The sequence below is a fragment of the Solea solea genome, chromosome 5 (genome assembly GCF_958295425.1).
Source record: "Solea solea chromosome 5, fSolSol10.1, whole genome shotgun sequence".
Taxonomy (NCBI): Eukaryota; Metazoa; Chordata; class Actinopteri; order Pleuronectiformes; family Soleidae; genus Solea; species Solea solea.
In genome coordinates this window covers 19565275-19592052 of record NC_081138.1, presented here as the reverse complement: position 1 = coordinate 19592052, position 26778 = coordinate 19565275, and the positions used below count along the sequence as shown (strand labels likewise).

The 26778-nt window shown below is 41.1% G+C and overlaps 1 protein-coding gene across 7 annotated transcripts in view; it reads left to right on the top strand.

Moving 5' to 3' along the window:
• Positions 1–21337, top strand: part of kif13ba (kinesin family member 13Ba) — a 36789-nt gene extending 15452 nt beyond the window's left edge. For 4 of the 7 annotated variants that reach the window (XM_058629159.1, XM_058629156.1, XM_058629158.1 and 1 more), the window contains 33 exons: positions 738–918; positions 1975–2062; positions 2747–2881; positions 6379–6491; positions 6829–6940; positions 7092–7304; positions 7388–7498; positions 7587–7721; positions 7983–8110; positions 8262–8348; positions 8616–8806; positions 8902–9175; positions 9265–9427; positions 9535–9690; positions 9837–9986; positions 10393–10518; positions 10695–10868; positions 11053–11210; positions 11291–11423; positions 11831–11986; positions 12083–12182; positions 12378–12504; positions 12621–12676; positions 12830–12954; positions 13847–14122; positions 14207–14359; positions 14456–14533; positions 14729–14779; positions 14899–15055; positions 16137–16267; positions 17027–17083; positions 17499–18075; positions 18190–21337. In XM_058629159.1, the coding sequence (XP_058485142.1) occupies positions 738–918; positions 1975–2062; positions 2747–2881; positions 6379–6491; positions 6829–6940; positions 7092–7304; positions 7388–7498; positions 7587–7721; positions 7983–8110; positions 8262–8348; positions 8616–8806; positions 8902–9175; positions 9265–9427; positions 9535–9690; positions 9837–9986; positions 10393–10518; positions 10695–10868; positions 11053–11210; positions 11291–11423; positions 11831–11986; positions 12083–12182; positions 12378–12504; positions 12621–12676; positions 12830–12954; positions 13847–14122; positions 14207–14359; positions 14456–14533; positions 14729–14779; positions 14899–15055; positions 16137–16267; positions 17027–17083; positions 17499–18075; positions 18190–18395 (5078 nt within the window). In that variant the 3' untranslated portion in view covers positions 18396–21337. The remainder of the gene's footprint in view (positions 1–737; positions 919–1974; positions 2063–2746; positions 2882–6378; positions 6492–6828; positions 6941–7091; positions 7305–7387; positions 7499–7586; positions 7722–7982; positions 8111–8261; positions 8349–8615; positions 8807–8901; positions 9176–9264; positions 9428–9534; positions 9691–9836; positions 9987–10392; positions 10519–10694; positions 10869–11052; positions 11211–11290; positions 11424–11830; positions 11987–12082; positions 12183–12377; positions 12505–12620; positions 12677–12829; positions 12955–13846; positions 14123–14206; positions 14360–14455; positions 14534–14728; positions 14780–14898; positions 15056–16136; positions 16268–17026; positions 17084–17498; positions 18076–18189) is intronic. The other 3 variants (XM_058629163.1, XM_058629162.1, XM_058629161.1) reach the window with 3 other exon arrangements.
• Positions 21338–26778: the final 5441 nt, after the last annotated feature.

Genomic DNA, 26778 nt, shown 5'->3' with positions numbered 1-26778 from the left:
AAATTTCTGTAATGCACCTCATTTCATGACCAAAATCATGTGACTATGTGCTCAGGTGCCAGATCAAGTAACATTACATTAAGCTAAAACTATCGTATAACAAATGGTGTCTTTATGAAAATTACAACGGTTGTGGTCGTATTGAAGCCTTATGCAGACAGGTCTTTCAGTCATATCCAACTCTATATCAGTGAGGTTACATTGCATAATATATCTGTAACATTATAACTTTCATGGAGAAAGAAAGTAAGAGTGTTTAGACAGAGTTGCAAAAGTGCCCTTAAGTGTATTGATTTAAAAGGAGTGTCTGTGGATATGTTGTGACAGGAAGCTTGGACAGCCTCCACTCCCTACCACACACCAAAGCTTGGATGCATCTTCAAACCAATTGACCACACCTTACTTATATCACGCAGGTGGTGTAGTTTTCAACAATGGTCTGTTTCAACAGAAAGGCATAAGACGGCTGGCTGAAACATGTCCTGTGAAGAAAAATTTGAATGAGCAAATTTGATAATCTGCTCCTCACTGATTTAACAGATAATCACCATCCTGCAAATATTTCTAGCTAGAGATGATGAGGTTCAGTGTTTGTATAGTACTTAGGTTGTTCTCCATTGTAACTCAGTGGGAGTGACGTCAATAAATACTATTTACTTTCACACCTATTGAATATCTAATGCACCATTATTGCCTTAAGTGTGTGTGCATGATGTGATTGTCTCTGTTGTGTTCAGGTTCGGGAAAATCATACACAATGATGGGGTCAGGGGATCAGCCTGGTCTGATTCCTCGCCTGTGCAGTGCTTTGTTTGAACGAACCCAGAAGGAGCAGCGTGAGCAGGAAAGCTTTACTGTGGAGGTTTCCTACATGGAGATATACAACGAGAAGGTCCGGGATCTACTTGATCCCAAAGGGTATGAGCTCAAGCTGAACATGAACTCACTTTTTAAATGGATGGTGGATTTCTTTTCCTCCACTGTAGCATTTAATCATAATTCCTAAAAACTAAATGCACTGCAAAAGTAGTCATTAAAGCCAAATTGATTTCTGTCATGTGCTTTTCCTGCGATTATGGCTTTATTTTGCAGGTGTATGTTGAAGGTTTGATACCGGAGAATTTACGTTTATAAACATGTATAGAAGTGTCAAATTTGAGTGAAACATTTTTCAGTCGTTACTCCATCTGATAATTATTTAATCCACAGTTGCAGGTTGTTTTTGTTTTTGTTCTCAACCACTGTTTTCTAACATATATAATGTGTAAAGAGGGTAAACCCTGCTTTTGCTTTACATGCACTTTAAAATCCTTTAAAAAAAAAGTTCAACTTATTGACAGTTTACTTATAGGCTATATGAGACCAGCTTTCAGTTGCATCATTCTTATCCAAATGCCAACAATCACAGAATGTGACTGACATGAAAATATCAAAGCTGGGGTGCCCTGAGACTTTTGCACAGTACTGTATTTTGTTTATATGTTGTCTGTCATCGCAAGTTTGCAGCCAACATGTTAGTTGGCAGAACAGAGAAGGTCAGATGTTGACCGCTGTATCACCAGCTGCTTTGGTTAGTGGATAAAAGGATTATCATTCTGCCCTGCAGTCACTGGCGTAGGCCAGTTTGTGTCCAGCGGGTCAGCAGTAAATCAGGAACACAGGCCTGCGTCTGCTGCCTCAGACAGCATAACCTTTAACCTTCACTCACTACATGGCCTTTAACCTCTATAAAATGGACCAAAGAGGAGAAGACCATCTGACAACCATATGGGCTTTGATGTGGAGCAGAAAATGATGAAGTTCTCAGGCCTAGAGCAAGTTTGAATCAGAGTCACTCAGCAAACTGTTGTTGTCACCAGAATGTCTGAGTCTGTTTTGCTAGTATATCAGATGAACACTGTTTTAGCAATTAGCAGCATTGTTTTTTTTGTTTTTTTTATATCATTATTTAACCGGATTTTACTTTGTATCCAGGGGTCGACAAACCCTCAGAGTGAGAGAGCATAAAGTGTTGGGCCCCTATGTGGATGGGCTGTCTCGACTAGCCGTGGCCTGCTACAAGGTAAAAACATTACCACCAGATCATGTTTTGGCTGATCACAATTACACGTGAGCATAGTGTCTGACATTCTCTCACTCAGATCTGCACACATTGAGGATCTGATGTTCACATGATGGAAGAAGTCAACAGATTAGACTGATTACAAATGTATTCAATACGTATAACAATTAATAACATTTTGTACCTCACACAAGGCTCCCAGGAGATTCAGAGGTGTGCTTAATAAACTAGGGATGTTACAATATCATGCCATCTTGCCATGGATCTATATATTCTATTATGTCCTTGATAGTGGTTTTGTAATGTATTAAAACCTCTGACAGCTAGTTCGCTTGAGGCCTTCAGCCATTGAAGGTAGTTCCCCTTCTTTCAATCCTCCCAAGAGACAGAGAAAACATGTAACATTTTTTATATCAGAGCTTTCCTTAAAATAGACATTTTTGGAGGGGAGTAAATTGCAATATCTTGCTTTAATTATAGTATCTCAATGCATCACAATGTGTCATATGGTCACCCCCATAACAGGTTATGTATTATAAAGAAGCCAGGAATACATAAAACCCTGTGATCTGCATGTTGAGTCACAAAAGCAGTCCAAAAAGTCCAGTCTGTACATGGAATGTAAATAAGATTATTATCACAGATAAATCTGTTATGTGACTTCTGTTGTTATTGTTTTGACAGGATATTGAGTCTCTAATGTCAGAGGGGAATAAGTCTCGGACTGTTGCTGCTACCAACATGAACGAGGAGAGCAGTCGATCGCATGCTGTCTTCAACATCATCCTCACACACACACTCAAAGACTTGAAGTCTGGGGTAAGATATAGTAACACAAATACTGTCTATTTGCAAGCCTTATTTGTAAAATGGATTGGTGTTAAAAGCAGCAACAGAAGAGCTGCTGCTGAAACTCAATTTGTGGTGGATTCAATCTGCCTATCAATCATCGAAATAAAAGTCCACTAGATAATAGCCTGTTTATTGATCTCCACAGGGAGCAAAGCGTTCCTTTTCTACAAGAGGTGGCCAGTCACTGGGAGTGTAGCTTGCTGCTGTCACAGTTGTTGCGAGTAGCATAGTACTTAAGCAAAAGGATTTTATATGCTCTGCTTTTGCAGCCACTGGGTGCAGAGCACATTGGCTATGACACCTGCACTTAGGGTGGATCCGAGCAAGGCAGTGGCTGTCGGTACCTAACTTGAAACATGATGCTGCTGCTTTTTCTAGTTTCAAATTACCTGCTCTTAAAAAAGCTCAGCCCTTGTGTGTTTAAAATTGGTAAGACTAACTGCATGTAATCTGCAGAAGTTAAGACAACACCTCAGCATCCACCCATACACTGCTCTAGTTACACCTTTTGGCTGCTGTCCACACTACCCCAATATTTTTTTTTTTAAAGTTTTGAAAACTGTCTTAGTCTGAAGGACCAAAAAGACCCATAAAAATGATGACATAGTCACATGTATTTGCTGCTGCTGCCACTACTGGGTGGTGAAGTCAGTGCTGTCTGTCCAGGTTTACTAAGAAGAGACTTAAATTACTATTTCTCTTGACTACTGCTCCTTGCTCTCTCTCTTTTATTCTCACAAACAAATCCTGTTAATAATTCACAGGTATGACTGTGAGTTTGTCAGCTGATACAGGCATCTCTTTTATCAAGGAACTCACACTCAGTCATGATTAAAGCTAGTCAACCTGTCAGTGAATTTATCAGCTAAGATGTAGACTGTGGAGTTAGTGAGTGAATCACTTAGCTGATGTCTGTAGTGTCTCCTCTTTCTTAATAAAAAAACTAGAATGGGCTGGAGCTTTTGACACACTACAAAATGAGTTGATGCCCTAAACACAGCAGATGCCTGCTTTTTTCTTTACAACTTGAATGATGTTCAGAGTGTGGCTTGCACGACACTGTGAGCTGTGCTGGTTGTTGAGTATGATTGCCTGTTTTTGTCTGATCGACAAACACATGTAAACCTTCATTTGGTGTATTCCCACTTTCTAATCAGTAAATATGTCGTCTGTGGATATATAAGAGCTAATCAAGTTCTTTGTCAAACAAGCAGAAACAGAGTTTCAGTGATCGACTGCAAAGCTTGACAGAGAGAGAGGAGATGGCAATAACACCAGAAATTATCACGGCACCACTTAACATTTAGTTACTACTTTTAAGTCTCCTCTCTCAAAGTAACTCCTTTATGTAGATCTTTAAAGGAAATGGCTGCAGATCATTAACTGGAGCTAATCTTCACCCTTTTGTGACTCAGCAGCTGCAATAAAGGCACTGGTGAAAAAAAGCCTCCTCATACAGTCAGTGCCTGATGTGTCATTATGAAACTGAACAGCTCATCACAGTATTTTCAGACAGTTTGCAGTGCACTTTGTCCTTATTTGCCACCAAACCCCTCAGTTGTTTGCATATTTTGATCCCTGCCGTGCCACAGTCGTGCTTTTGAAATAGGTGGGTCACTTGATGACATCGGCTGTCCTTTATTTACCATGTGTGACCAGGTGATGACACTTGAGACGTGTGCTGCTACCTTAAAGCTGCATGTCCTTCCTGCCGATCTTGCTTATCTTGTTACTGATTCAGGTATCAACTCTCCTGGTCACAGAATCCTGTGTGGGGCAAGAAGAGTTTCTCATTGTCACCATTTAATCAGCAAGCTATGCTAAGGAGTGATACAGTTTTTTTTTCAATTTTGTTATGTTGCTGTCTCATGCTGCAACCTTTTAAATAATTGCTTTTCTACACTCAGTGCCCCTTAATGACGAAGGTAAATCAGAATTTTAGAAAGTAACAAGTACAACAACTACACCCTGACCCTAACACTGTGTGGATTAGGGACAGTTCTGTGTATATCCTGGAGTGGCCCAGCCAGAGCCCTCACTCGAACTCTATCAAACATCTCTGGAGAGACCTGACCAAGTTTGAGAGGAAGTTTTGCATCAAAGAATAAAATCGATTTTGAAGGTGTGCAAGGCTTGTTGGATCATACCCAAAAAGACTTAAAGCTGTAATTGCTGCCAAAGGTGCTTCAACTTAGTGCTGAGTAAAGGGTCTGAATACTTGTAAATGTGATATTTTACTCTCTGAAGCCACTGTACATGACATAAAAAATAGACTTCATTAAGTTTGTGTTTTTTTGATTTTCAATTTTTTTGTTATTTTCTCATTGATACAGATTTATTTTTACCGTGTTTCACTTACAAATATTGCAATTTTACACTATTGTCCTTGCACAAACATCTGTGGTTGCACGTGCCCACAGTAGACACAGAACTGCATCAGCTCGTATTCTGCTTTGGTTGCAGATGTAGATCAGGTTCGGCCTCGTCAGTTACTGGCTTGTCACACTTGGCACACTTGGTGTGGACCTGTCTGAGTACAAATGATGTGATGATAGCTATATCCTCAACAGCTCTTGGAAAGACACAGAAAGAACCTGTCAACAGAAGAATAAAAGATGAGGAAACCAAAGAGTGGAATCGCACAGTTACTGTTTTGTGAAAAGTATTGAGAATGTCTGCTGAGCATTAATGAACCTAAGCATCCAGCCCAAAGGCACTTAACAGCAAATTGATGAGGGGAGGTTTTTCATGTAAGCCAAACTCTGTCTTATTTATCTGTCTTATTTATACGTCTGTTGCTTTGACGCTTGTAAATCAGGACAAAGCTGCACTGTCGAAAGCTGTTGAAAAGCTACCGGCGATTGCTTTGATGTGGAGTCTCTTGGGTGATTCATGTCCAGTCACTGATTTGTCAAACCCGGTGTGGATGCTTGGCACTGCTTTTCACCAGATGTAGATCTGCATAAATGTCCCACTGCACAGATCCAGATCCTGGATATTGTAATGCTCTCTCTTATATGTATGGCAGATGTCATTGAGAACTGTAAGAAGACTCTCTGGTGGTCATACCAGAGGATAAAAATGAAAATCCCAAACTATGTCAGACCACATGGTCATTGTTGCAATTTCATGCCCAACTGTGTAACCCTAACCCTTAGCTACAAAACTAACAGAACATTCCCTGATGACCGTGGCGTGGCTGTCATTATTGCGATAACATACTATACGCCATCTTTAACAGAAATATTAAAAGGGACAAAGTTTATCTAGATTGTAGAATTTTAATAAATAGAAAGCTGTCTGGTTTTAACAGACACCTGGGCAGAAAAGTCTTACGTGAGACGTAAGGGACAATGTTATCTGATATTATATGCAAGTTGTAAGTTTAACCATTTTCTGTAAAAAAAAAAAACGAGATGATAATCTGCCTTTCTTTTGTTTCTATCTCTTGTCTCATTTTCTAGACGAGTGGAGAAAAGGTGAGTCGGCTAAGTCTGGTAGATTTAGCTGGAAGTGAGCGAGCAGCAAAAACTGGAGCAGCAGGGGAACGCCTGAAGGAGGGAAGCAACATAAACAAGTACGTTAACCAGTTTAACGCCCAGCATACCTCCACAAACTCATGATTGGATGTTTGCTCATTAAGGTTGTTTCCTTGAAGCTAAACCTCAGGTTGTTTACAGATGTTTCATCCCAGCAGTGTTGCATGTTTGCCTAATAGTTTACAGTGTACTCATTTGAACTTATTTTTTAATCTGGTGACATCTATATGGACACTGCAGCAAATTTTCACTTTGAATTGTTAAAACGAGCTTGATGTTAAAGCATCCTCGCACAAAAATACAACAGAAAAGACAGGCGAAGAGTATGAACTTTTGTCCTCATTTTTTTCATGTGCGTCTGTGTGTGTCTGCCAGGTCCCTGACTACCCTGGGTCTGGTGATCTCGGCACTGGCTGAACAGGGAACCACAAAGAACAAGAACAAGTTTGTCCCTTACAGAGACTCTGTTCTGACATGGCTGCTCAAGGTAAATGCACATTAAACCTACTCACATCTGTCATAGATGAAGGAAAATCTTTCTCTTGTGCGTCTTCTTAATTTCTTCTTAACTTCTTAATTCTTTCTTGTAAATGAATCCCATTGTGTTTCTCATTCTTGTTGCCTGCATCTCTCTCCAGGACTGTCTGGGGGGGAACAGTCGCACAGCGATGGTTGCAACTGTGAGTCCAGCAGCAGACAACTATGAGGAGACACTGTCGACACTGCGTTATGCCGACAGAGCAAAGAGCATAGTCAACCATGCTGTCGTTAATGAAGATCCCAACGCTCGCATCATCAGGGAGCTCCGAGAAGAAGTAGAGAAACTACGAGTACAGCTGACCCAAGCAGAGGTGAGATGTCATTGAAATGTTAGAAATGAGCATGTGAAAATCTTTACTTTCCTCTGCTGTCATGTATTCTTTTCTGTCTCCAGTCTTTAAAGGCTCCAGAGCTGAAGGACCGTCTGGAAGAATCGGAGAAGTTGATTCAAGAGATGACCGTTACATGGGAGGAGAAGCTTCGCAAAACTGAAGAGGTTGCACAGGTAGGACAGATAAAAAACTTTTTTTTCACAATCATTTTGATGTTTGGTTACTCTCTATGTAATTAAATGTGTCCTTGTGTGTTTGTAGGAGCGTCAGAAGCAGCTAGAGAGTCTGGGTATTTCTCTTCAGTCCTCAGGGATTAAAGTTGGAGAAGACAAAAGCTTTCTTGTCAACCTTAATGCTGATCCTGCTCTTAATGAACTGCTGGTGTACTACCTGAAGGTACATACTCTACATAGTTTGTATAATTTCATTCACCATCTGTGTTTGACATAGTTTCCTGTCCATTTAGCCGATAAATCTTTACATCTCACCTGTCATATATGTTTAATTGAAATAACTAATCAGCAAAATTTCGGCCAAATTTAATGACTGGCATTTGGGTGTTAGATGAATTCGAATTACGATTGTAAACCTGACTTGGTCACATTGTGTAATTCTCATCTTAAAGTATCTTATGATGTCTTGGATATTGTGTCTTAGGAACATACAAAAGTGGGCTCAGCAGACTCGCAGGACATCCAGCTGTGTGGGATGGGTATCCAGGCAGAACACTGCATCATAGACATTACAGCAGAGGCCGTTATCCTCACCCCCTACAGCAATGCTCGGTAAGTTGCATTATGGTGCCAGGCTCATGTGTGGAGCAGCTAACTGAGTTCTGTGGGGGCAAAGCAAGAAAGTCTTTGTTATGGTGGAAGTGTAACGCAACCCAACACCAATTCATAATTTCACTGTTTGTGTGTTTTTTAATTGTTATAGGACATGTGTAAATGGTTCTCCAGTAACCAGCCCTCTGCAGCTTCACCATGGTGACAGAATCTTTTGGGGCAACAATCACTTCTTCAGGTAACTTTATACAAACCCTAAATAGCTAAAAAAAAAAAAAAAAATTAAAGAATTTTCATGATGTTTTTTGTTTCATTAAATTTTACGTCCCACATAAGCATAAATGCCTTTATAATAATCTGCAGTTTATTTTTCTTGGCTTCTCTTAGTTTTACTAAGATCACCCAGCTTTTTTATGCACATTACTTAATTAAATGTTAAATTTTGAGCAAATAAAACATGAAATTTTAAAGATCAGAGGTAATAAATCTGATATTTTCTCTGTAGGATAAACCTGCCAAAGCGACGGTCACGGGGAGCAGAGGATGAGGAGGGTGAGGGGGGTGTGATGAAGAAAAGTGGCAGTAGTGAACAGCTGGATGCAGATGGTGACACAGCTAGCGAAGTGTCCAGTGAAGTCAGCTTCTCTTATGAGTTCGCCCAGACAGAGGTCATGATGAAAGCCCTCGGCAATAATGGTAAAAAAGAAATGTGCATGAAATCCATAAAGAGAATCAGATAGTTTTATACTTGTGCGTCTGTTTTCTGACTCTCCTCTGTTGTGTTCTGTCAGACCCCATGCAGGCAGTCCTCCAGTCTCTTGAAAGACAGCATGAAGAGGAGAAGCGCTCCGCTCTGGAGCGTCAGAGGCAGATGTATGAGCAGGAACTCCAGCAGCTCCGCAAGAAACTGAACCCGGACCGCCTGTCCTCAGGCTACTCTGGAACACTAGCACCTGGCCAACAAGGCCAAGGGCAGCAGTACCGCAGCCTGGAGAGACTCAGCATGGGAGGGATGAGCCATTCAACCAGTGCTCAGAGTAGACTGAGGCAGTGGAGTGAGGACAGGTGAGACTATCTGTGAGTGTGGTATGTGCATGCTTGTTGTGTTGATAAGCCAATTCAACATTTATTTTCTTCACTTATGCCTCCTGCAGAGAGGCGGTGTTGGTGAGGAGTCTGAGAAGACTGAGGGAGCAGATAATGAGGGCAAACACCCTGGTGCAGGAAGCCTGTTTCATTGCTGAGGGGCTGGAACGACACACAGAGTACAGAGTCACTCTCCAGATCCCATCAGACAACCTCAACGCAAACCGCAAGGTCACACAAACACGAATACCTTTGTGCTGGTTTCCCAGTTTCTGTTTAAAAAAAAAGTCATGTTTCTAATTCTAATTCTAAAAGTCTGTGTGTGCTTGTGTGTGTAGAGGGATGCTGTGCTCAGTGAACCAGCCATTCAGGTTCGGCGTCGTTGTCGAGGCAAACAGATCTGGAGCTTGGAGAAGATGGAGAACCGTCTGGTGGACATGAGAGAGCTATACCAAGAGTGGCAAGATTACCTCCTCCATGACAATGACAACCCAGTGAGTTGGCTTGACATAAATAACTAAATATGTAATGAAAACAAACCAAACAGTAGAGACTAACCGCTGTTGATGTCAACTTATGTGTGAATAAGTCATGCTAAAGCATGCAGTATATTAAACTGTTCTCCTTTTGTCTTGTCCAGGTGATGCGTTCATATTTCCGTCGGGCTGACCCCTTCTTTGACGAACAGGAAAATCACAGTTTGATCGGCGTTGCCAACGTCTTCCTTTCCTGTCTTTTTTATGACGTCAAGATGCAGTATGCAGTTCCCATCATCAACCAGAAGGGGGAGGTAGGGAGACACTACTGTTGTTGGATTACACAGAAAGTAAAAACATAAAAGATTTAATTCCTCTGTCTCACTATATCATAAACGTCTTAGTCACGTCAAGATTCCCATTACCTTTTTTAGTCCTTTGTCATTTTCTACTCATATTCTAACTGAAGAAAGTTTAACAGTTACATCAATTAGGAAATCTAACTATTGAGATATTGCATCTATTTACTCTGACACCAGTCCTGAATGACTGTCTGATTAAATCAATGGAGAAAGAAGTAGCAGTAGCATAATGTTGTTACAACAATAATTATGTATTAGACAAATGTTATTTTAAAAGATATATGACACAGAAGGATTAGTAAATGGTAACCAGGTTTAACGTCTTTTCTGTGTATTTCCCTCCTGTCCCTGTTGCCAGGTTGCAGGGCGTCTCCATGTGGAGGTGGTGAGGGTTGGAGGCGGCTTGGAGGACAACATGGCTGGAGGAGATGAACCAGACAACAACCAAGACAGTGAGATCGAGGATCGTAAACTTGTATGCATGGTAAGATGGATAGATAATCAGAGGGGAGTTCATTAGCCCATTTAGATCTGGCTCAGTAGTGTAGATTTATTTCTAGAGCTGCTTTTTAATATACAGTATAAAGTCAAATCCAGCTTTTCCATCTTTATTTTCTCTTAAGTGTTGTTAAGACATTTTGACCTCTTTACCATCTCCAGATTAAGATCCTGCAGGCCACTGGTCTTCCCCAGTACCTGTCCAACTTTGTCTTCTGTCAGTACTCTTTCTGGGATCAGTCTGAGCCAATCATCGTTGCTCCTGAAGTTGACCCATCATCCTCATCACCCAGCACCAAGGACCCAAACTGCATGGTGGTGTTTGATAGCTGCAAGGTGAACACTGGGAGGGGAGGAGGATAATCTTTTAGAGAGTAATAGCAACCATTTTTAAAGCCTGTCACTAGTGTTGTGTACGTGTATTGTTGGCTTAACCGTGTGTAGATATTTTTCTAGCTAATATGGGGAGTGATTATTAATAGGTTGTGAGTAGTGACACTGGTCTGTATGGATACTTTAGGAACTAGCAGTGTCGGTGTCTGAGGACTTCATAGAGTACCTCACAGAAGGAGCAGTAGCCATCGAGGTTTATGGACACAGGCAGGCAGATGCTGGGAGGAACCCAGCGCTGTGGGACCTCAGCATCATCCAGGCCAAGACACGCACACTACGAGACAGGTAGGCACACACACACACACCTTTGTGTGGCTTACAACACTAGCTTTCCAGCATCTGATGACATTTTTTTGTTGTGGCAGATGGAGTGAGGTAACACGTCGTCTGGAACTGTGGATTCAAATCCTGGAGATAAATGAGAACGGAGACTTTGTCCCAGTAGAAGTGGTTCCAGCTAGAGATGTACAGACTGGAGGAATATTCCAGCTTCGGCAGGTATGTATGACACAGTAACAGGGCCACAGTAGGTGGAACTAGCAAACATACTTTACAATACAATCAGCTGACATTTGTGTCGGATTTGGATAAACTATATTAGAATTCAGTTTTTAACTGCCGATTAGTGGTTGGTGAACAGCATGTTGGTGCATTATTTCCACCATCCTGACTAGAGTTTAAAACCTCTAATCCGAAACTGCCCAGTTTGCATTGTGTGGTGTAACTCATTATGAAAAAAAATGCATGCAATATTAATGTTTTATTTTTTATGAAATTGTATTAGCCAGTATTGCTTTATTATTTAAGGTTGTTGAGAACATAGCAATGCAAATTTGTTCGTGTCAAAACCAACTTCTAGGTGTTCTAAATGTTTTCTTACTAATTTCCTATCTTCCCATCTCTAGGGTCAGTCAAGGCGGATCCAGATAGATGTGCGTTCAGTTCAAGACTCAGGCACCATGCCTCTGATATCAGAGATAGTGCTTGCAGTGTCAGTAGGCTGTGTGGAAATCAGAACTGTTACAGCAAACCAGGAAGCAGATGAGATGGACAGTTATCAGGTAGAATACAAGTCTGATTTCTACTATAGTAAGCCCACAACTGAACTGCAGCAGAACAGAAGCCAGAGATGATTAACTGACTCATTTATTGGACAGGAAAGAGATCTGGAACGTCTGCGCAGGCAGTGGCTTGCTGCTCTCACCAAGAGACAGGAATACCTCGACCAGCACCTACAGAGCTTGGTCAGCAAATCAGGTAACACGCAAATGCACCTCAGTCTACTGGACATTTAGAAACTCGCCATACATTCAAACATTCCAAAACTTATAAATCTTAACTCTCATGGTCACAGAGGTGCGAAGCATGCAGGTGTCTTCCAAATTTTATAACTTAAAATTCTGGTGATTTTAGTTAAGGAGTTGTTAAAAGTTTTGAGTGTTGTGTGCACAGAAAAGACAGAGGATGACATGGAGAGAGAGGCTCAGCTGCTGGAGTGGCGCTTGACTCTGACAGAAGAAAGAAATGCTGTCATGGTGCCCTCTGCTGGCAGTGGCATCCCCGGAGCACCTGCTGAATGGTAGGACACTTTACAGGAAGTGCTTCCATCTCTGCTTTGTAAATGGTTTCCCTGTGATTGTTCTGACATGGAGACACAAAGTCACAGACAAATAAACATTTTGTGTCCGTTCACAGGGTTCCTCTGCCAGGCATGGAGACTCATATTCCTGTCATCTTCCTGAACCTTAAACGTATGACATTTCATTCTGATCCATGTAACTTCATGATTGTACTGTGATCTCTGTTGTGAAGCAGATGGATTCTCATTTTCACTGGAAAAAAATTGTGCTTGGTCAAATCAAGTCAACTTTGTGACTGATGTTATTTTTTGACCGTTTCTTCAGCTGATGACCTCAGCTCTCAAGACCAGTTTGAAGTTCCTGACGCTGGAGGATGGGATGCAACTCTGAATGGAGAAGACGAGGATGACTTCTTTGACCTGCAAATTGTCAAACACTATGATGGAGAGGTGAGGATTAAGGATGCTTCTGTGCAGAAATGTTCTGACTGGGTAATAAACTTGTGGCACCACTTCTGTCACAGATTCCAACAAACAAACTAGACATTTCAGTATCTGTAGAGCTCTTTTGATCTATGTTAGATTTGGCTGCAGGCACTTCAAGGTGTGAGCTGAATAACTGTTACCTTGAGATGCCATCACCTTCTTCAGACAGATTTTACAGATTGCCTCATCAACATTATCAGGTTCCCATTTTGGCATCAGGTTAAACCTAAAATGTTGCCAAATTGGAGTTTTTGCTTTTTACTTTGACACCAAATCCTTGGTCTTTGCAGTTAACTCTTCTTTTTATCACATGATGACATTCAGTTGGTCAGTGATATGACTCTGTTTTTGCAGCTGCACTTGGCAGACACCTTTATGATTGTAGCTTGTGAGTCAGTAAAGATAACTAATATTTTAGAAACTGTTGTAAAATTGTGTGCAATGCTGTTGACAGAAAAATAAAGCAAATGGATGAACACATGACATCAACAACAACATCATGTTGTTGTTGATGTTATTATTGTGCATCTGTTTGGTCCTTGTTAACGGCTTACATAACAGGTGACACAAGATCTAAATGCCGCTGTATGAAGAAACACAGATAGAGTAGTGTTAAGATGATGGGCTTTAATCAGCATCATGTGAACTTGTCTGACAATACATATATTTGCTTATATTAAAAAGTTACACATTCACTCTTAAAAGGGTCCAGAATTTTATGAATTGCCCAACTGAGGGTTATTTAAAAAAAAACTGAGAGCTCGTCAAACGTCCACTCTAATCTCCAGATATTCAGCAAGGAAACAATTATATGTATAAAACAGGTTTATTCACCAATCATTTGTTTACCCCTCAGGTGAAAGCAGAGGCATCATGGGACTCCACTGTCCACGAATGTCCCCAGCTCAGTCGTGGAGGAGCGTGGCCTGAGCACCGGGTGTACTTGACAGTCAGAGTAGTTGTTCAGCTCAGCCATCCTGCTGACATGCAGCTCGTCCTGAGGAAGAGAATCTGCGTCAATATAAACCCTGGCCGCCAGGGGTTTGCCCACAACTTTCTCAGAAGGATGTCCACCCGCAGCACCATACCAGGCTGTGGGGTCACATTTGAGGTGGTCTCCAACATCCCAGGGGTGAGGACATCAAATGCAGTTCTCTGATCAGCAGCAGCAGCTTGTATTACTGAGCTTTGAAATCTTAATGTCCTGTTCTGTCAGGATGCCCCTGGATCAGAGGACAGGGAGATGTTGGCCCGACTCGCTGCCAGTGCACACAACAGCCAGTCAGGTGATGACGAGGCTGCCATTGAGAAATACCTCCGAAGTGTCATGAGTCTGGAGAACATCCTGACTCTGGACAGACTGAGACAGGTAGAAGGAGAAACTGATATAAATACAATTTAACAGTCTCAGTTTTTTCAAAATATGCAAGTACTTTAATTTGTGGGTGTCTGTGTTTGTGTTTAGGAGGTGGCAGTGAAGGAGCAGCTGGTGAGCAGAGGGCGGAGCAACAGAAGAAGCCTAAGCTCTCCCTCTGTCAACCGGGTAAAAGACTAATACAATACCATTGCCTTAAACTAGTGGTTCTTAAACCACGGGGTGCGCCACATAGGGGGCGGTGTAAAATGAAAAAGAATGTTAGTCTTCCCTTTAGAAAAAGTTTGGTAACCATTGCCCTCTACTGTGAGATGGTGGTGCATATACTGTATGTTGAAATATTATCTCTCTGTCTCTCTTTAGATGTCTGGAAGTAGACAAGACTTGTCCACAACCTGCCTGCTGGATGATAAAGTAATGCACTTTCTCAAAATGTTGATATATGTAAAGATATGCTGTAGATCACTACACTTTTTTTTTTTTTTTTTTTTTTAGCTCTGGTTTCATTTTCTTTCTGCTCATCTTCTCCATAGGGTCGATGGGAGAGTCAGCAGGATATCTTCATGCCTTCTCAGTTTCACCGCACCCTCCCTCGCCCCGCCTCCTCTCCTTCCACCTACTCCACTTCCCCTTCTTCCTCCGCCACAGCCATCACTATGACCCCTCCACAGAATCAGGAACCAGAGCAAGGTAAACTTTCCTCTCTTTATTCCCTCTACCTCTACTTCTCTCCTCCATAAACCCCTCCCCTCTTCCATACTACGCCATCTCCCTTTCTTATCCATTCTATTACTCTCCTCTCTTTTCCCTTCTTAATTAATTCCTTCTGTCAAATCAATCACTTATGTTTTGAGACCCTCTTCTCCAGTTTTTTCCTCTTCTTGATGTTTCCATATCATTACGTTTTAGTTTCCATTATACAGTTCTAGCACAACTTGGCTCTGCGTTTTTGCTTTTCCATTCCACTTTTGCCATAACGCCTAACAATAAAAATAGCTTACATCGGTATCTTGTAAAATAGAATACAGATTTTTTATGTTATTTTTAGTGTTAGTAGTCAGTCCACAAGTGTCAGTAGCAGTAACGGGGAGTAGTCCCACTTTGTACTTGCACAAAACAAATGGGGTTGGTTACAGATTGGCAATAAATATAGCTTACATTCATTATTCCTATAAAGTATAAACTAAAGTATTACTATAAAGTAATACACATTTTCATAGTATCTCTCATTCTTTCAACAATGTGCAAAACAAATTGGGTTTCCTGTACAAAACGGGTAATGATGCACCTTCCCTCATTTGATTGTTTATGTCTCCATACTGATTCTTTAATGTGTCTTTCCTCTTGCCTTATCCTTTTGGTGTAATTTTTGTTCTATTTCTGATTCCATGTGAACCACTGTCCCTTCTTTCCTCATTTTCATTGCTTATTATTTAATTGTCTGATAGATCTTATTTTTCTCTAATGATTTCATTTCCATGTTAGTCAGAAGTCATGTCACTGTAGATTGACTCTGTTCTAAGTTGATCAGTTTTCTGTCTCTCGCTTCATTGATTGTTTTGATTTTATGGGCTAAACCAATCATCTCCACCTGTGCTAGCTGACATATGCTCTGTCAGTCTATCGCTGTGTTTTGGGATTTTACCATCTCCTGGACTCGCTTTCAACTTCCTGCCTTAATCTTTTACACCTCCTCTACCTCCCACACCACTTCTTGTTTCCTTCCTCTCTTCTGCTTCCTCCTATCTCTTGCCTACCCCCCCTCCCCCAGGTCGTTTAGGACTTGCTGCCTCTTATCTTTCAGTTAAGGCGCTGGTTCCTCAAATGCCAAAACTGCTCAAGTCTCTGTTTCCAGTGAGAGATGATAAAAAGGAGCTGAGACCATCGCCGCACAGTCAGCAGGTCAGCACAAACCTTTTCTCTCTTCTTAACAGTTATTGTCAAGGTGCTCTTAAGAGAGGTGCTTAATATTTTTTTATTTTTTTTTAGCTTTATTTTAATGTGTTTAAAGCTTTTTAATGATCAGTGTTACTACTAAGTCTTTTGCCCATGCATTTAATCCATATATGTGTACATCTCCTGAAATCTAACACCCCACTAGATATGTGTGCAATACATGAATGCTGCGTTGCGTTTACATTGGGAGTGTCTGCTGTGCTCATGCTGCTATGTTTTTCATAATTGTTTGCCTTTAAATTATGTGCAATACATAATATAATAATAACTTAATATACCTCTTAACGAAGTACCAGGACTCTTAAGTATGAATCACGCATCCAATTGTCCTGCAAATATTTCACAGTAAAGATCTTGATGAAATTGTTTCTAGGAACTCAAATAGCAGAATGCTTTTACTTTGAAACAGGTACAGAAACTGTGGTATTTGTGTCATATTCGGCTGATATAAACATTGTCTATACACCATGTTTGTTGTAAGAAACTTGACACTCACTGCACTCTTGTGGATGTAAATTCATGTTTTGGCCAACAACCATGCAATATAAAGGACTCACAGAAGTACTGTATGTTGGTAGTGGCAGTTTCATAATTTGAAATGGACACATCTCTTTTCATATATAATGGCAGCATGAATTAGCCCTTAAATGTGAATGCACGCACACATATGCCCCTTCTTGTCCTGACTTGTTTGTCATTACCCAGCAGCATGTGCCTCGCATTGTGACATCAGGAGACGAAAACCGAGCCAAGACAGAGACGGTAAGACTTTGCCCCTTCCTCCCTCCGGTTAACCTCTGGACTTCTTTGAACTTAAACAAAATCTTCTGTTGTTTGATGCCACAGCAGGGTGGATTTTTATTTATTTGTCATTTTAAATTAGTGTTGTATTGTAGTGTATCTCTTTTTGAACAATTTGTGTTCTTTTGTAGTTCTGGTTCCACCTTAGCTCTTAAGACTAAAAGTGTTATCAGATGATTGAAAAGGCCCAACAAAAAATGCATACACATAACAGAACTTTGTTACACTGCTTCCTATTGATTGTAGTAATTGTGAGAAAGTTGAATATTGGTGCTGATTATTATAATTTTTGTTTGTTTTGCCTTGTCTGCATGTTCTCATCTGTCCCCCTGCACCTGTGACAACTGTTGGTCTCCTGTACACTGCCTCTCTGCAGCCTCTGACCAAAGACAGGCGGGCAGATTTCCCAGAAGTCCCTCCTCTTCCTGTGCATGATCCGCATGACACCACCCCCCTCAGCCCCCTCAGCCAGTCGTCAAGTGGCTACTTCTCCACTAGTGTTTCGACAGTTACTCTGTCCGATGTTCTCCAACCCTCCTCTTCGTCTTCCTCCCTCCTGGCTGCTGAGACTACGTTACCCTTAAACCCCCAGCAGCAGCCCGGTGCTGACAGGAACGATGTTGTGACCTCTCCTTCTTCTCAGTGTGCTGCCAGGATGGCCGCCGCCCTTCCACCCTCTTCGAACAGCTCGACTAATCACAACAGCGTCACTGCAGAAAAATCCTTCTCCAAACAGAGGCTGGTAAACTCAGAAGTAGGAGGAGAAGTGTATGAACGGCTGGAGATCGTTCTGGATGAGGAAGAGCGTAACCATGACGATGTACTGCCTGATTGGCTGAGAGACGGTGCATATGTTACAGTAGGCAGTAATAAGGCTGGCACAGTGCGCTACATGGGACTGACACAGTTTGCCGAAGGAGTGTGGGTGGGGGTGGAGCTGGACACTCCTGTAGGTAGGTACAATAACTTAAAGGGCCAGCTCAACCAAATTGCAGATTTAAAAACAAACATAATGTCAATAACTTTTGATCAGCACTGACAATATATTTACTGTTCTCTTCCTCAAGGTAAGAATGACGGTTCAGTCGGAGGCCATCGATATTTCCACTGTAAACCTGGGTACGGGGTGCTGGTTCGCCCGGACCGCCTGTCCTGTTGCGACCGGACCAGTCGACAAACGGGGGATTTTGCCGCTCCTGCTCACGTCCCTGTCCTGCGAGGAGAAGCCATTGTTGCACGAAGAGTGGAGAACCGCAAGTCATGGAGCAGTTGAGACACAAGAATTCTGAGCTTGATCCAAGAGATGAACTCCATTCAGCCTTCCTTCTTCCTCCTCCTCCTCCTTCTCTGAGCTATGCAACAGGCTAACACATCAGAACTGACTTACTGCCAAGCTTCCTTTTGTTAGGAAAATACACTCACAACATCCATTCACAGTCAATGGATGGATACTAGATTAAGGACAGTAAAGAGACTGGTGAGAATGAATGGTAGTTAGTTGATGAAAGTATATTGATGTCCATGGAAGGACTGGTAATCACGTGGGAAGATGACCTTAGATTAATGGTGGTCAGTGGGACGACTGCTGAGTGAATGAAGCAGGCGCTGTCATGTTTGGAGAGTTGGCGCTGTCTGGTAGAGTAAATAATACACCGCAGACAGACAGTATGACACCTCTGATTTTGGTCTGTTGACACGCAGGGATTCAAACTTTCTCCTGCGATGCAGACTGCCCGACACTCATCTCTCCCTCTCTGACCCTCCGTTTCTTTTCTTATGAAGATAGATTCTCCCAAAATGTGCCTTCACCATGGCTTGGTTTGCATTTGTTGTGTGTATTTAATTTCTGTTGGCTGTGTTTGTGTTGAGGAAAATGCCTTGTGCTAAGTGTGAAGTGATCTCAGGGACTGTAGAGGGGAAATGGTAAGGATGGGTGTGTTTGTGTTTGTGTGTGTGTGTATTTGTAAATGTTGTACAGTATTGACGTGTATGCACAAGTTCATGTTGTCACAGTCGTGTTGGTGTTAAAGATGAGATGTGTAGAGCAGGAAAACGTATGTCCTCGCTGGACAAAGCCACTATGGGAGCAAGTTGGTTTGTACTGAGAGGCTTTAAAAGTTGATTTTGCACTGGAGAAGAAGCTTCTGTATGTGACTAACGTGTCTGTGGTCATGAGATGATGAAACACAGAGGAAGGCGACGTGTTGACACATGGTGGCTGTTGTCGTATGTGGTTGTCTCCTGACACCGGGGGCGCTGTCTATAAAGTTATAGTCCGCTGATGTGTTGGTGGAAATAGGCAGGTGTGTGTTGAGTAAAAGAAAGTGAGGCAGACACACAGAATTTGTTGGGAATTGAAAAGTGGATTTGCATCTATGCATTTAATGTGGGTTTAGTTTTTAACTTTTATTTCATTACGACTCGCACAACTGGGAGAATGAGCTGAGGAGTACATTCTGGGAAAGTATTTAATACAAAAGCAGTTTGGACTGGTTACACTTTTCTTGCTTGTGCTGGACAACATGAGGACGATCATGAGACAGACTTTGGGATTATTATTATTTTATTTTTAATCACGACTTGACCATTTTCATAATGAACTTTGGAAAAGCGGTGGCAATTCACCACAGCACACCTCATTTCTTAAGAATGTAGACGCAGCAGCCTGTGTGCTTATAAAATCTTTCCATTAGTTAAAGGGCCACTGCAGCATTTGGGCACCTCTGTAAACAGTGCTGTGCAGTGTCTTGTGTGGCTCTAGAAACGCTTTGTCACGTCTGAGAAAGTAACCGTTAGGTTACTGCATGAAGACGGCAGGCAATAAAAGACGTGGACGGTTGGGATCTAAAGGGACAAGAGCTCGACTCAGCAGTAACTATAAATTAGGATATCTCGGCCTATGCTGCTTTGTTTCTTGATTCGTTAATCTGTCTCTCACAACTTTCCTAGTTTTATGGAGCCACTCGTGAGCAGGAGCATGCGCTGGTGAGCTGATCAGTGGTAGAACATCATTATTATTATTTTAACATTATTTGGGATATTTTAACAGCAGCCAGGCAAGGTTCATATACTCATCACAACAAACCTGATTGTGTTTGCTGACAGAATCTGGTGTTTGTCGTGGGTTGACTGTTTCTATGGTAACCTTGATTATAGTGGACAAAAGTGTCTCACGATTTTTGCTGTTTAAGATGATTCATATGAATACATTATGGGGAATAAGTGTGCATGTAAAAGCACAGAGCATGTCCAGACTTTATCATTTTATTCAACGTATCTTTTTGTTTTGTTCCTCTTGTTTCTTGATTCGGGAAGCGTGACTTTACTATTTATATTTAAAGTGGTTGTACACATGCCTTTATCGCATAAACATTGATAAAGCCTTTTTATTTGAATGAATATTGCACAAATGATTTTATGAAAATTGCTGCTATTAGCATTTGTGAATTTTAACCTGTAAACGGATCGGTTGATTTATCTGAACTGTATTCTAGATTGGAGTCACTAGTTTGTTGTCTTTATCCCAGACGGAGAAACTAATGACAGCGCTTTTGGTTTAGTGACCAATATATTTATAATGAAGTGGTAGATTTTTGAAAATGAGGCACTTTGTTTCTGTGAGCCTTGAGTGTGGAGCATTTTCTGCATAGATTTTTTTTGTTTTTTTTTTTAAAGAGGAAGGAGGAAACTGTAAAGTTGGAAGTATGAGACGAGAAGACGGCATGATACAATATCCTACTGATTGTTTGTGTTTGCATGACCAGTTCTCTGATTGGTTGGGTTACTGTTGGTGGCTGTCTGGTCTGTTATTGGTGGGCAGGTTGTCAAGTGGTATGTAGGTCACATTCTTAGGCTCCATTCAGACCTGGTGTTAACATCCGTCCTGTGTAATCAGATTACATGTGCAGATCATGGTCTGAATCAGTCCTGAATGCCTAGGATTGTTATGTCAGGTTCGATCACAAATTTGATCACATTTGTGAGAATGCCTGAATACAATTCATCCATAGGACAGATTACTGACCACCTTCTTAGCTAAAACGGCAGTGTAACAGTCTTTTTTACTCCTAATCACTGCTGATCAACACATCATGTCTTTTGATAATGGATAAAACAACATTTTTATTTCTCCCCGTCAACTGCACAGAGACGACAGGTTTGCACAGCTGTCCTTTTAAGGACACAGCATTGATCTCCATTCCTTCAGACAGGCTAAACATACAGTGCTCAGCGTAAATGAGTACACCCCCTTTGAAAAGTACCATTTTAAACAATATCTCAATGAACACAAAAACTATTTTCAAAATGTTGAATATATATAAGTTTATATAACATCTGTTAAACTTATAACATGAAAGTAAGGTCAATAACATAACTTAGATTACAAATTTTTCAGTTTTACTGAAATAAGGGCGATGCAAAAATGAGTACACCCCACAACAAAAACTACTAAATCTAGTACTTTGTATGGCCTCCATGATTTTTAATGACAGCATCAAGTCTTCTAGGCATGGAATTAACAAGTTGGAAACATTTTGCTACATCAATCTTTTTCCATTCAAGAATTATCTCTTTTAGAGACTGGATGCTGGATGGAGAGTGATCCTCAACTCTTCAGAATTCCCCATAGGTGTTCAATTGGGTTCAGATCAGGAGACATACTTGGCCACTGAATCACTTTTACCCTGTTCTTCTTCAGAAATCCAACAGTGGCCTTAGATGTGCGTTTAGGATCATTGTCATGTTGGAAAAGTGGACAATGCCAAAGGCACTGAGTGATGGTAGCATCTTTTCTTTCAGTATAGAGCAAAACATCTGTGAATTCATGATGCCATCAATGAAACGCAGCTCCAAGACACCAGCAGCACTCATGCAGCCCCACATAAGGACACTGTCACCACCATGTTTCACTGTAGGCACCATGCATTTTTCTTTGAATTCCTCACCTTTGCGACGCCATACAGTTTTGAAGCCATCAGTTCCAAAAACATTTATCTTGGTCTCATCACTCCAAAGTACAGAGTCCCAGTAGTCTTCATCTTTGTCAGCATGGGCCCTGGCAAACTCTAGGCGGGCTTTTATGTGCCTGGGCTTTAGGAGAGGCTTCCGTTGGGACGGCACCCATGCATGCCATTCCTCTGCAGTGTATGCCATATTGTGTCACAGGAAATAGTCACCCCAGTTTGGCTTTCTACTTCCTTGGATAACTGCAGTGAACTTGCATGATGATTTTCTTTGACCCTTCTCATCAGGAGACGCTCCTGTCGAGGTGTTAACTTCCGTGGACGACCTGGACGTCTCTGTGAGATGGTTGCAGTTCCATCTTTTTTAAATTTTTCTACCACTTTTGCTTCAGTATTCTGACTGATAAGTAAAGCTTTGCTGATCTTCTTGTAGCCTTCACCTTTGCGGTGTAAAGAAATTATTTTCTTTCTCAGGTCTTGAGACATTTCTCTTCCATGTGGTGCCATTGCTAACAACATGATATGGGAAGGGGTTTATAGTCAACTGTCTGCTGGACACCTGTGTGATGAATAATTAGACTCACCTGTGGTTGATTATTGTGAAATTGGACATTTGTAGTCTAAAATTTAGCCTTGCTCCAGAGACTTTCAGTGGGGTGTACTCATTTTTGCATCACCCCAATTTGAGTAAAACTATAAATTTTGTTCTCTAAGTTATATTATTAACCTTACTTTCATGTTATAAGTTAAACAGATGTTAAATAATACTTAGTCTTGTCAACATTTTGGAAATTGTTTTTGTTTTCATTGAGATATTGTTTAAAATGGTACCTTTCGAAGGGGGTGTACTCATTTACGCTGAGCACTGTAGTAGTGTCCCTAACCAGTTAATGCCTAACCTTAACCTAACTACTATTTAAATCTTAGCCCTGAACTTAACCAGATGTCTCATTAGGACTGGGGTTTTGTCTTCACGAGGACTACTGTTTATGCCAGAAAGGGTCCTAAAGAGACCGAAAATATAAGGACACACCAACATACATGACATTGGTGTCCACTTGTGATCAGGTCTCTCAGGACTGATGTTCATACCAGGCCTGAACTGGACCATTAAAGAAAGAAAATGTGGTTCATAATAGTCATGTGGTAATGAAGAGAGGGAGTAAAGTTTCCTGTGTTGTGGTGTGGTGTGTGTGTGTTTGTGTGTCTGTGTGTTGGAGCTGGCTTTTGTTTCAGTGTCGGCGAGCCCTTGACACGACGGGAAACGACCACCAGCTGCACCTTCACTCATGAAGCGTGGAGTGAGCAACGTTCTCCTCCTCGTGTCTCTGTGTGGCCGGTGGACTCTCCTGTCCTGTCCTGGTCTCTGCTCACACACTGTTTTAAGGGGTTTGAGATCACTTCAGGCTTCCTTTTTACGTTGTTGTGCCTCTATAATCATGTGACTGCCTATCTTCCTCACACTATTTTAATATCAGTGCTTCAGTTAATTTGCACAAAAGACTTCAGAGGAAATTAAAAGAGTTCCTGTTTTTGAACACTTGTAAATGTAGGAAGAAAATGCATCTATTTTTTTTTTTTTTTGAAAATTCTCAAGCTACCTGTTTTTCTTTCAGCTGCACTGTTTTCACTTCTCAGAGCAGTTTTCTTCACCTACGTTCCTCCACTCACTGCTCATCTGCCTTTTTAATGTAAATGGATGATCCAGCTCAGCTCAAATGTAGTGATGACAGAGACACTAGTCTTCTTCTAGCACACCTCCCCTCTCTGTTACTCTCCACAGTTTGCAGCATCAGTTCATCAGGCGAAGTGTGACGCTGATATTAGATGGAAAATGCGATGGTGCACATGAGAGAAAAGAAAACTAGTAATAATGTTCTTCATTTCCATGGTGTCCATCTCTTCCACTGTAGAGATTCGTCCAAAGCCATTAACAGTATTCTTCAACATGACCGTATCAACTACCAGAACCACATCCTGTTCTTTTATTGACGTGATTGTCCGAGTGTATTCCTGCTCAGTAATTCATCATATCGGAATCCTCGGACCCTCAAAAGGTTTCTTTCTTTTTATTGCTGTTTTACTGTTGTTGGTTTCTTGTCTTCTGTTGGTCCCATAATTATCTTTGTCGCCTTCACCTCCTGTTTGCATTTCCTGCAGCTGTGTGCCGACTATGGGACCAGTGGTCTGGAGCAACATGTCTTGCTCCCTGCCTCACTGTGGCCTTCGAACGGGAACATGGCTGGTTTCAGCAGGAATTATCCCAGCTCTCACATTCTGTAAAAAAGATGTTTGTTTTTTTTAAGAGAGCATTTCCTAAACCATAAAAAACTCCCTCTGGTTAAAATAAAATGGTCACATTAAAAAAAAATATAAAGAAAAAAGTGTTATCTATTACTTAGATTTGAGTGTTTTGGTCAAAAGAGTTCTATGAAAGAGAGATGATAATCTTTAAATGAGAGCCATTATGTCGCCCCCTGGTGGCAACTCTAACTTGCATCATTCCACACAGGAGACTTAAAGTTCCAGTGTGCAAAATGTATTATATATATATGTAAGTGTACAATCATCTGGTTGTATAATTGTTTTATATTTATATTAGGAGCCAGTTCAGGAAGGACACACTAAACATCTAACCAAGTTTTGATGCTAACTGAAGGCTACACAGATTCTCCAACACACTTTAGTATTCAGCTGCAACATCCGACTTCACCAATAAATGTTGCTAAACTTTACACACTCTACCTTTTTAATGCGTTATAAGCAGAAAACTGCAACCGTCCACTGCCCTACAACTGCATTCCTGACCGCCTCGGCTCACTTTGGACCAGATCAGACCTTTTACAACCTTTATTTCAGACTGAAAAAAAAGAGCAATGTCCTCTGTAGCGCGTCCTCAGCTGGTTACTCTACCTCTGTCCCTGGTCTTGGTCGTCGTCCAGATTGTGATGCCAACTTCATCCCTAAGGCCTTTCAGCTGAAATGAGTTGTACCTGCTTCACTACTTGACTGCACCCAGTGTGTCCTCAGAAAAAAACAAACAAGCAAGCAATACTTGGCTGTTTTTAAGTGGCTGGATGCAACACAGCCTTTTTCTTTATAGCTTCTTTTTTTGCGCTCCAGTCCATTTCAGATACAGCTGCTCCTCTTGGTGCATTTGAGGCCAGTTGATGTCAGTGTTTCATCCCGGGAACCTGCAGCCATAAGACACTGAGCTGTGGAATAACAGAAGCTGAAGGGGACAGTCTGGTGCTAGTGAAGTATAATAAAATAAATCAATAATAATAATTCCAGTCCCCACAGTCAGCCATTAAAAAAAAATAAAACGTAATAAATGTATCTCAAATCGTTCTTACTAATCATTGATCAGTTATTGATTCTGTGGAGTGGATTTGTCATAACGGTGTGGACGTTCAGAGTATGTATGTACGTATGTGTGTGTGTATATATATATATATATACATACATATATGTGCTCAAAGCAAAACTTCTATAAGAAAATGAACCATCTGAGCACAAGTTTGGGTTTTGATTAACTTGGTTTTGTGTAATTCAATGCTGCAATCCAAAGAATAAACCTGTATTATAATACATTTATAATTTTCTTTTTTTTCTTTGTTTTTTTTTTTTTTTAATCATCTGAACAGTAATCTGGTAAGGAAAAAAATAAAAGGAGGAAGATTAAAAAAAGATTTTGTTCTTTCTTTGTGACAAAGGTTTTGTGCTGAGCTGATGTTATAATGCAGTAAACTTCACGGTTAATCAGTGTGACACAGACTTCAAATCTAACAAAAAACATTCAAACGTTAATTTGCAGCTGCATATTGTTTGCTCAGCTGACGTGGAGATGGAATGATTGGCATTCAATCCCAGGAGCTAATTTCTCCAGTTGTCATCTTGCAAACTTTATTCCTTTGGTGGTTATGGTGAATAAAGTAAAAGCGAGTAAGTGGATCATTTAACCAGTTGCACTCCATTAGAGCAGAGTTTCTTAATCCCACTCCTCTGGACTCCCTGTCCTGCGTGTTTGAGGCGTTTCCCTGCTCCAACACACCTGATTCAAATAAATGGCTCGTTAGCAGGCCATTGCAGAGCCTGTTGATGAGCTGACTATTTGAATCAGGTGTGTTGCGAGGACCAGGATTGAGAAACACTGCATTACAGTATCAAAATACCTTGAGTACTACAGGTGGTGAGTTGTACTTTTGTATTTTGGCTTTTACTTTACTTAACAAATATTTTTCCACTACATAGTCCTGACACAGCACGGCTCTACATGGTTTTCCACTATAGTACCTCCTCAACGTGGGTGGAGTCATCATAGCACGGCTGTGTTTGTTGTATATATGACACTAACTAGAGACTAGTGACTTGTAAAGCAGTTCTTCGGTGTACTGAATCATTTGAACCAGTTAATTAAAAAGATTAGTTAACAGAATCATTCAGTACTTCCTGCGTGACCGGAGCACAGACTCCGTCTGACACAGTCACTGATCTGCGGCAGTGCTGTCCCTAAATACACCAGACTTTTAGACATTTCCTTGCTAAATGTTGGAGATTAAAGCAAGTCTTTTCAACTGATCTACAGTAAAGCATTGTTGGTTTGATTCCTGTGTCAGATGTCGTGCTAATGAGGACACTCAGTGGCCAGCAGTCTGACGACGTCACGTATAGTATTGGCTCAGCTCGCTT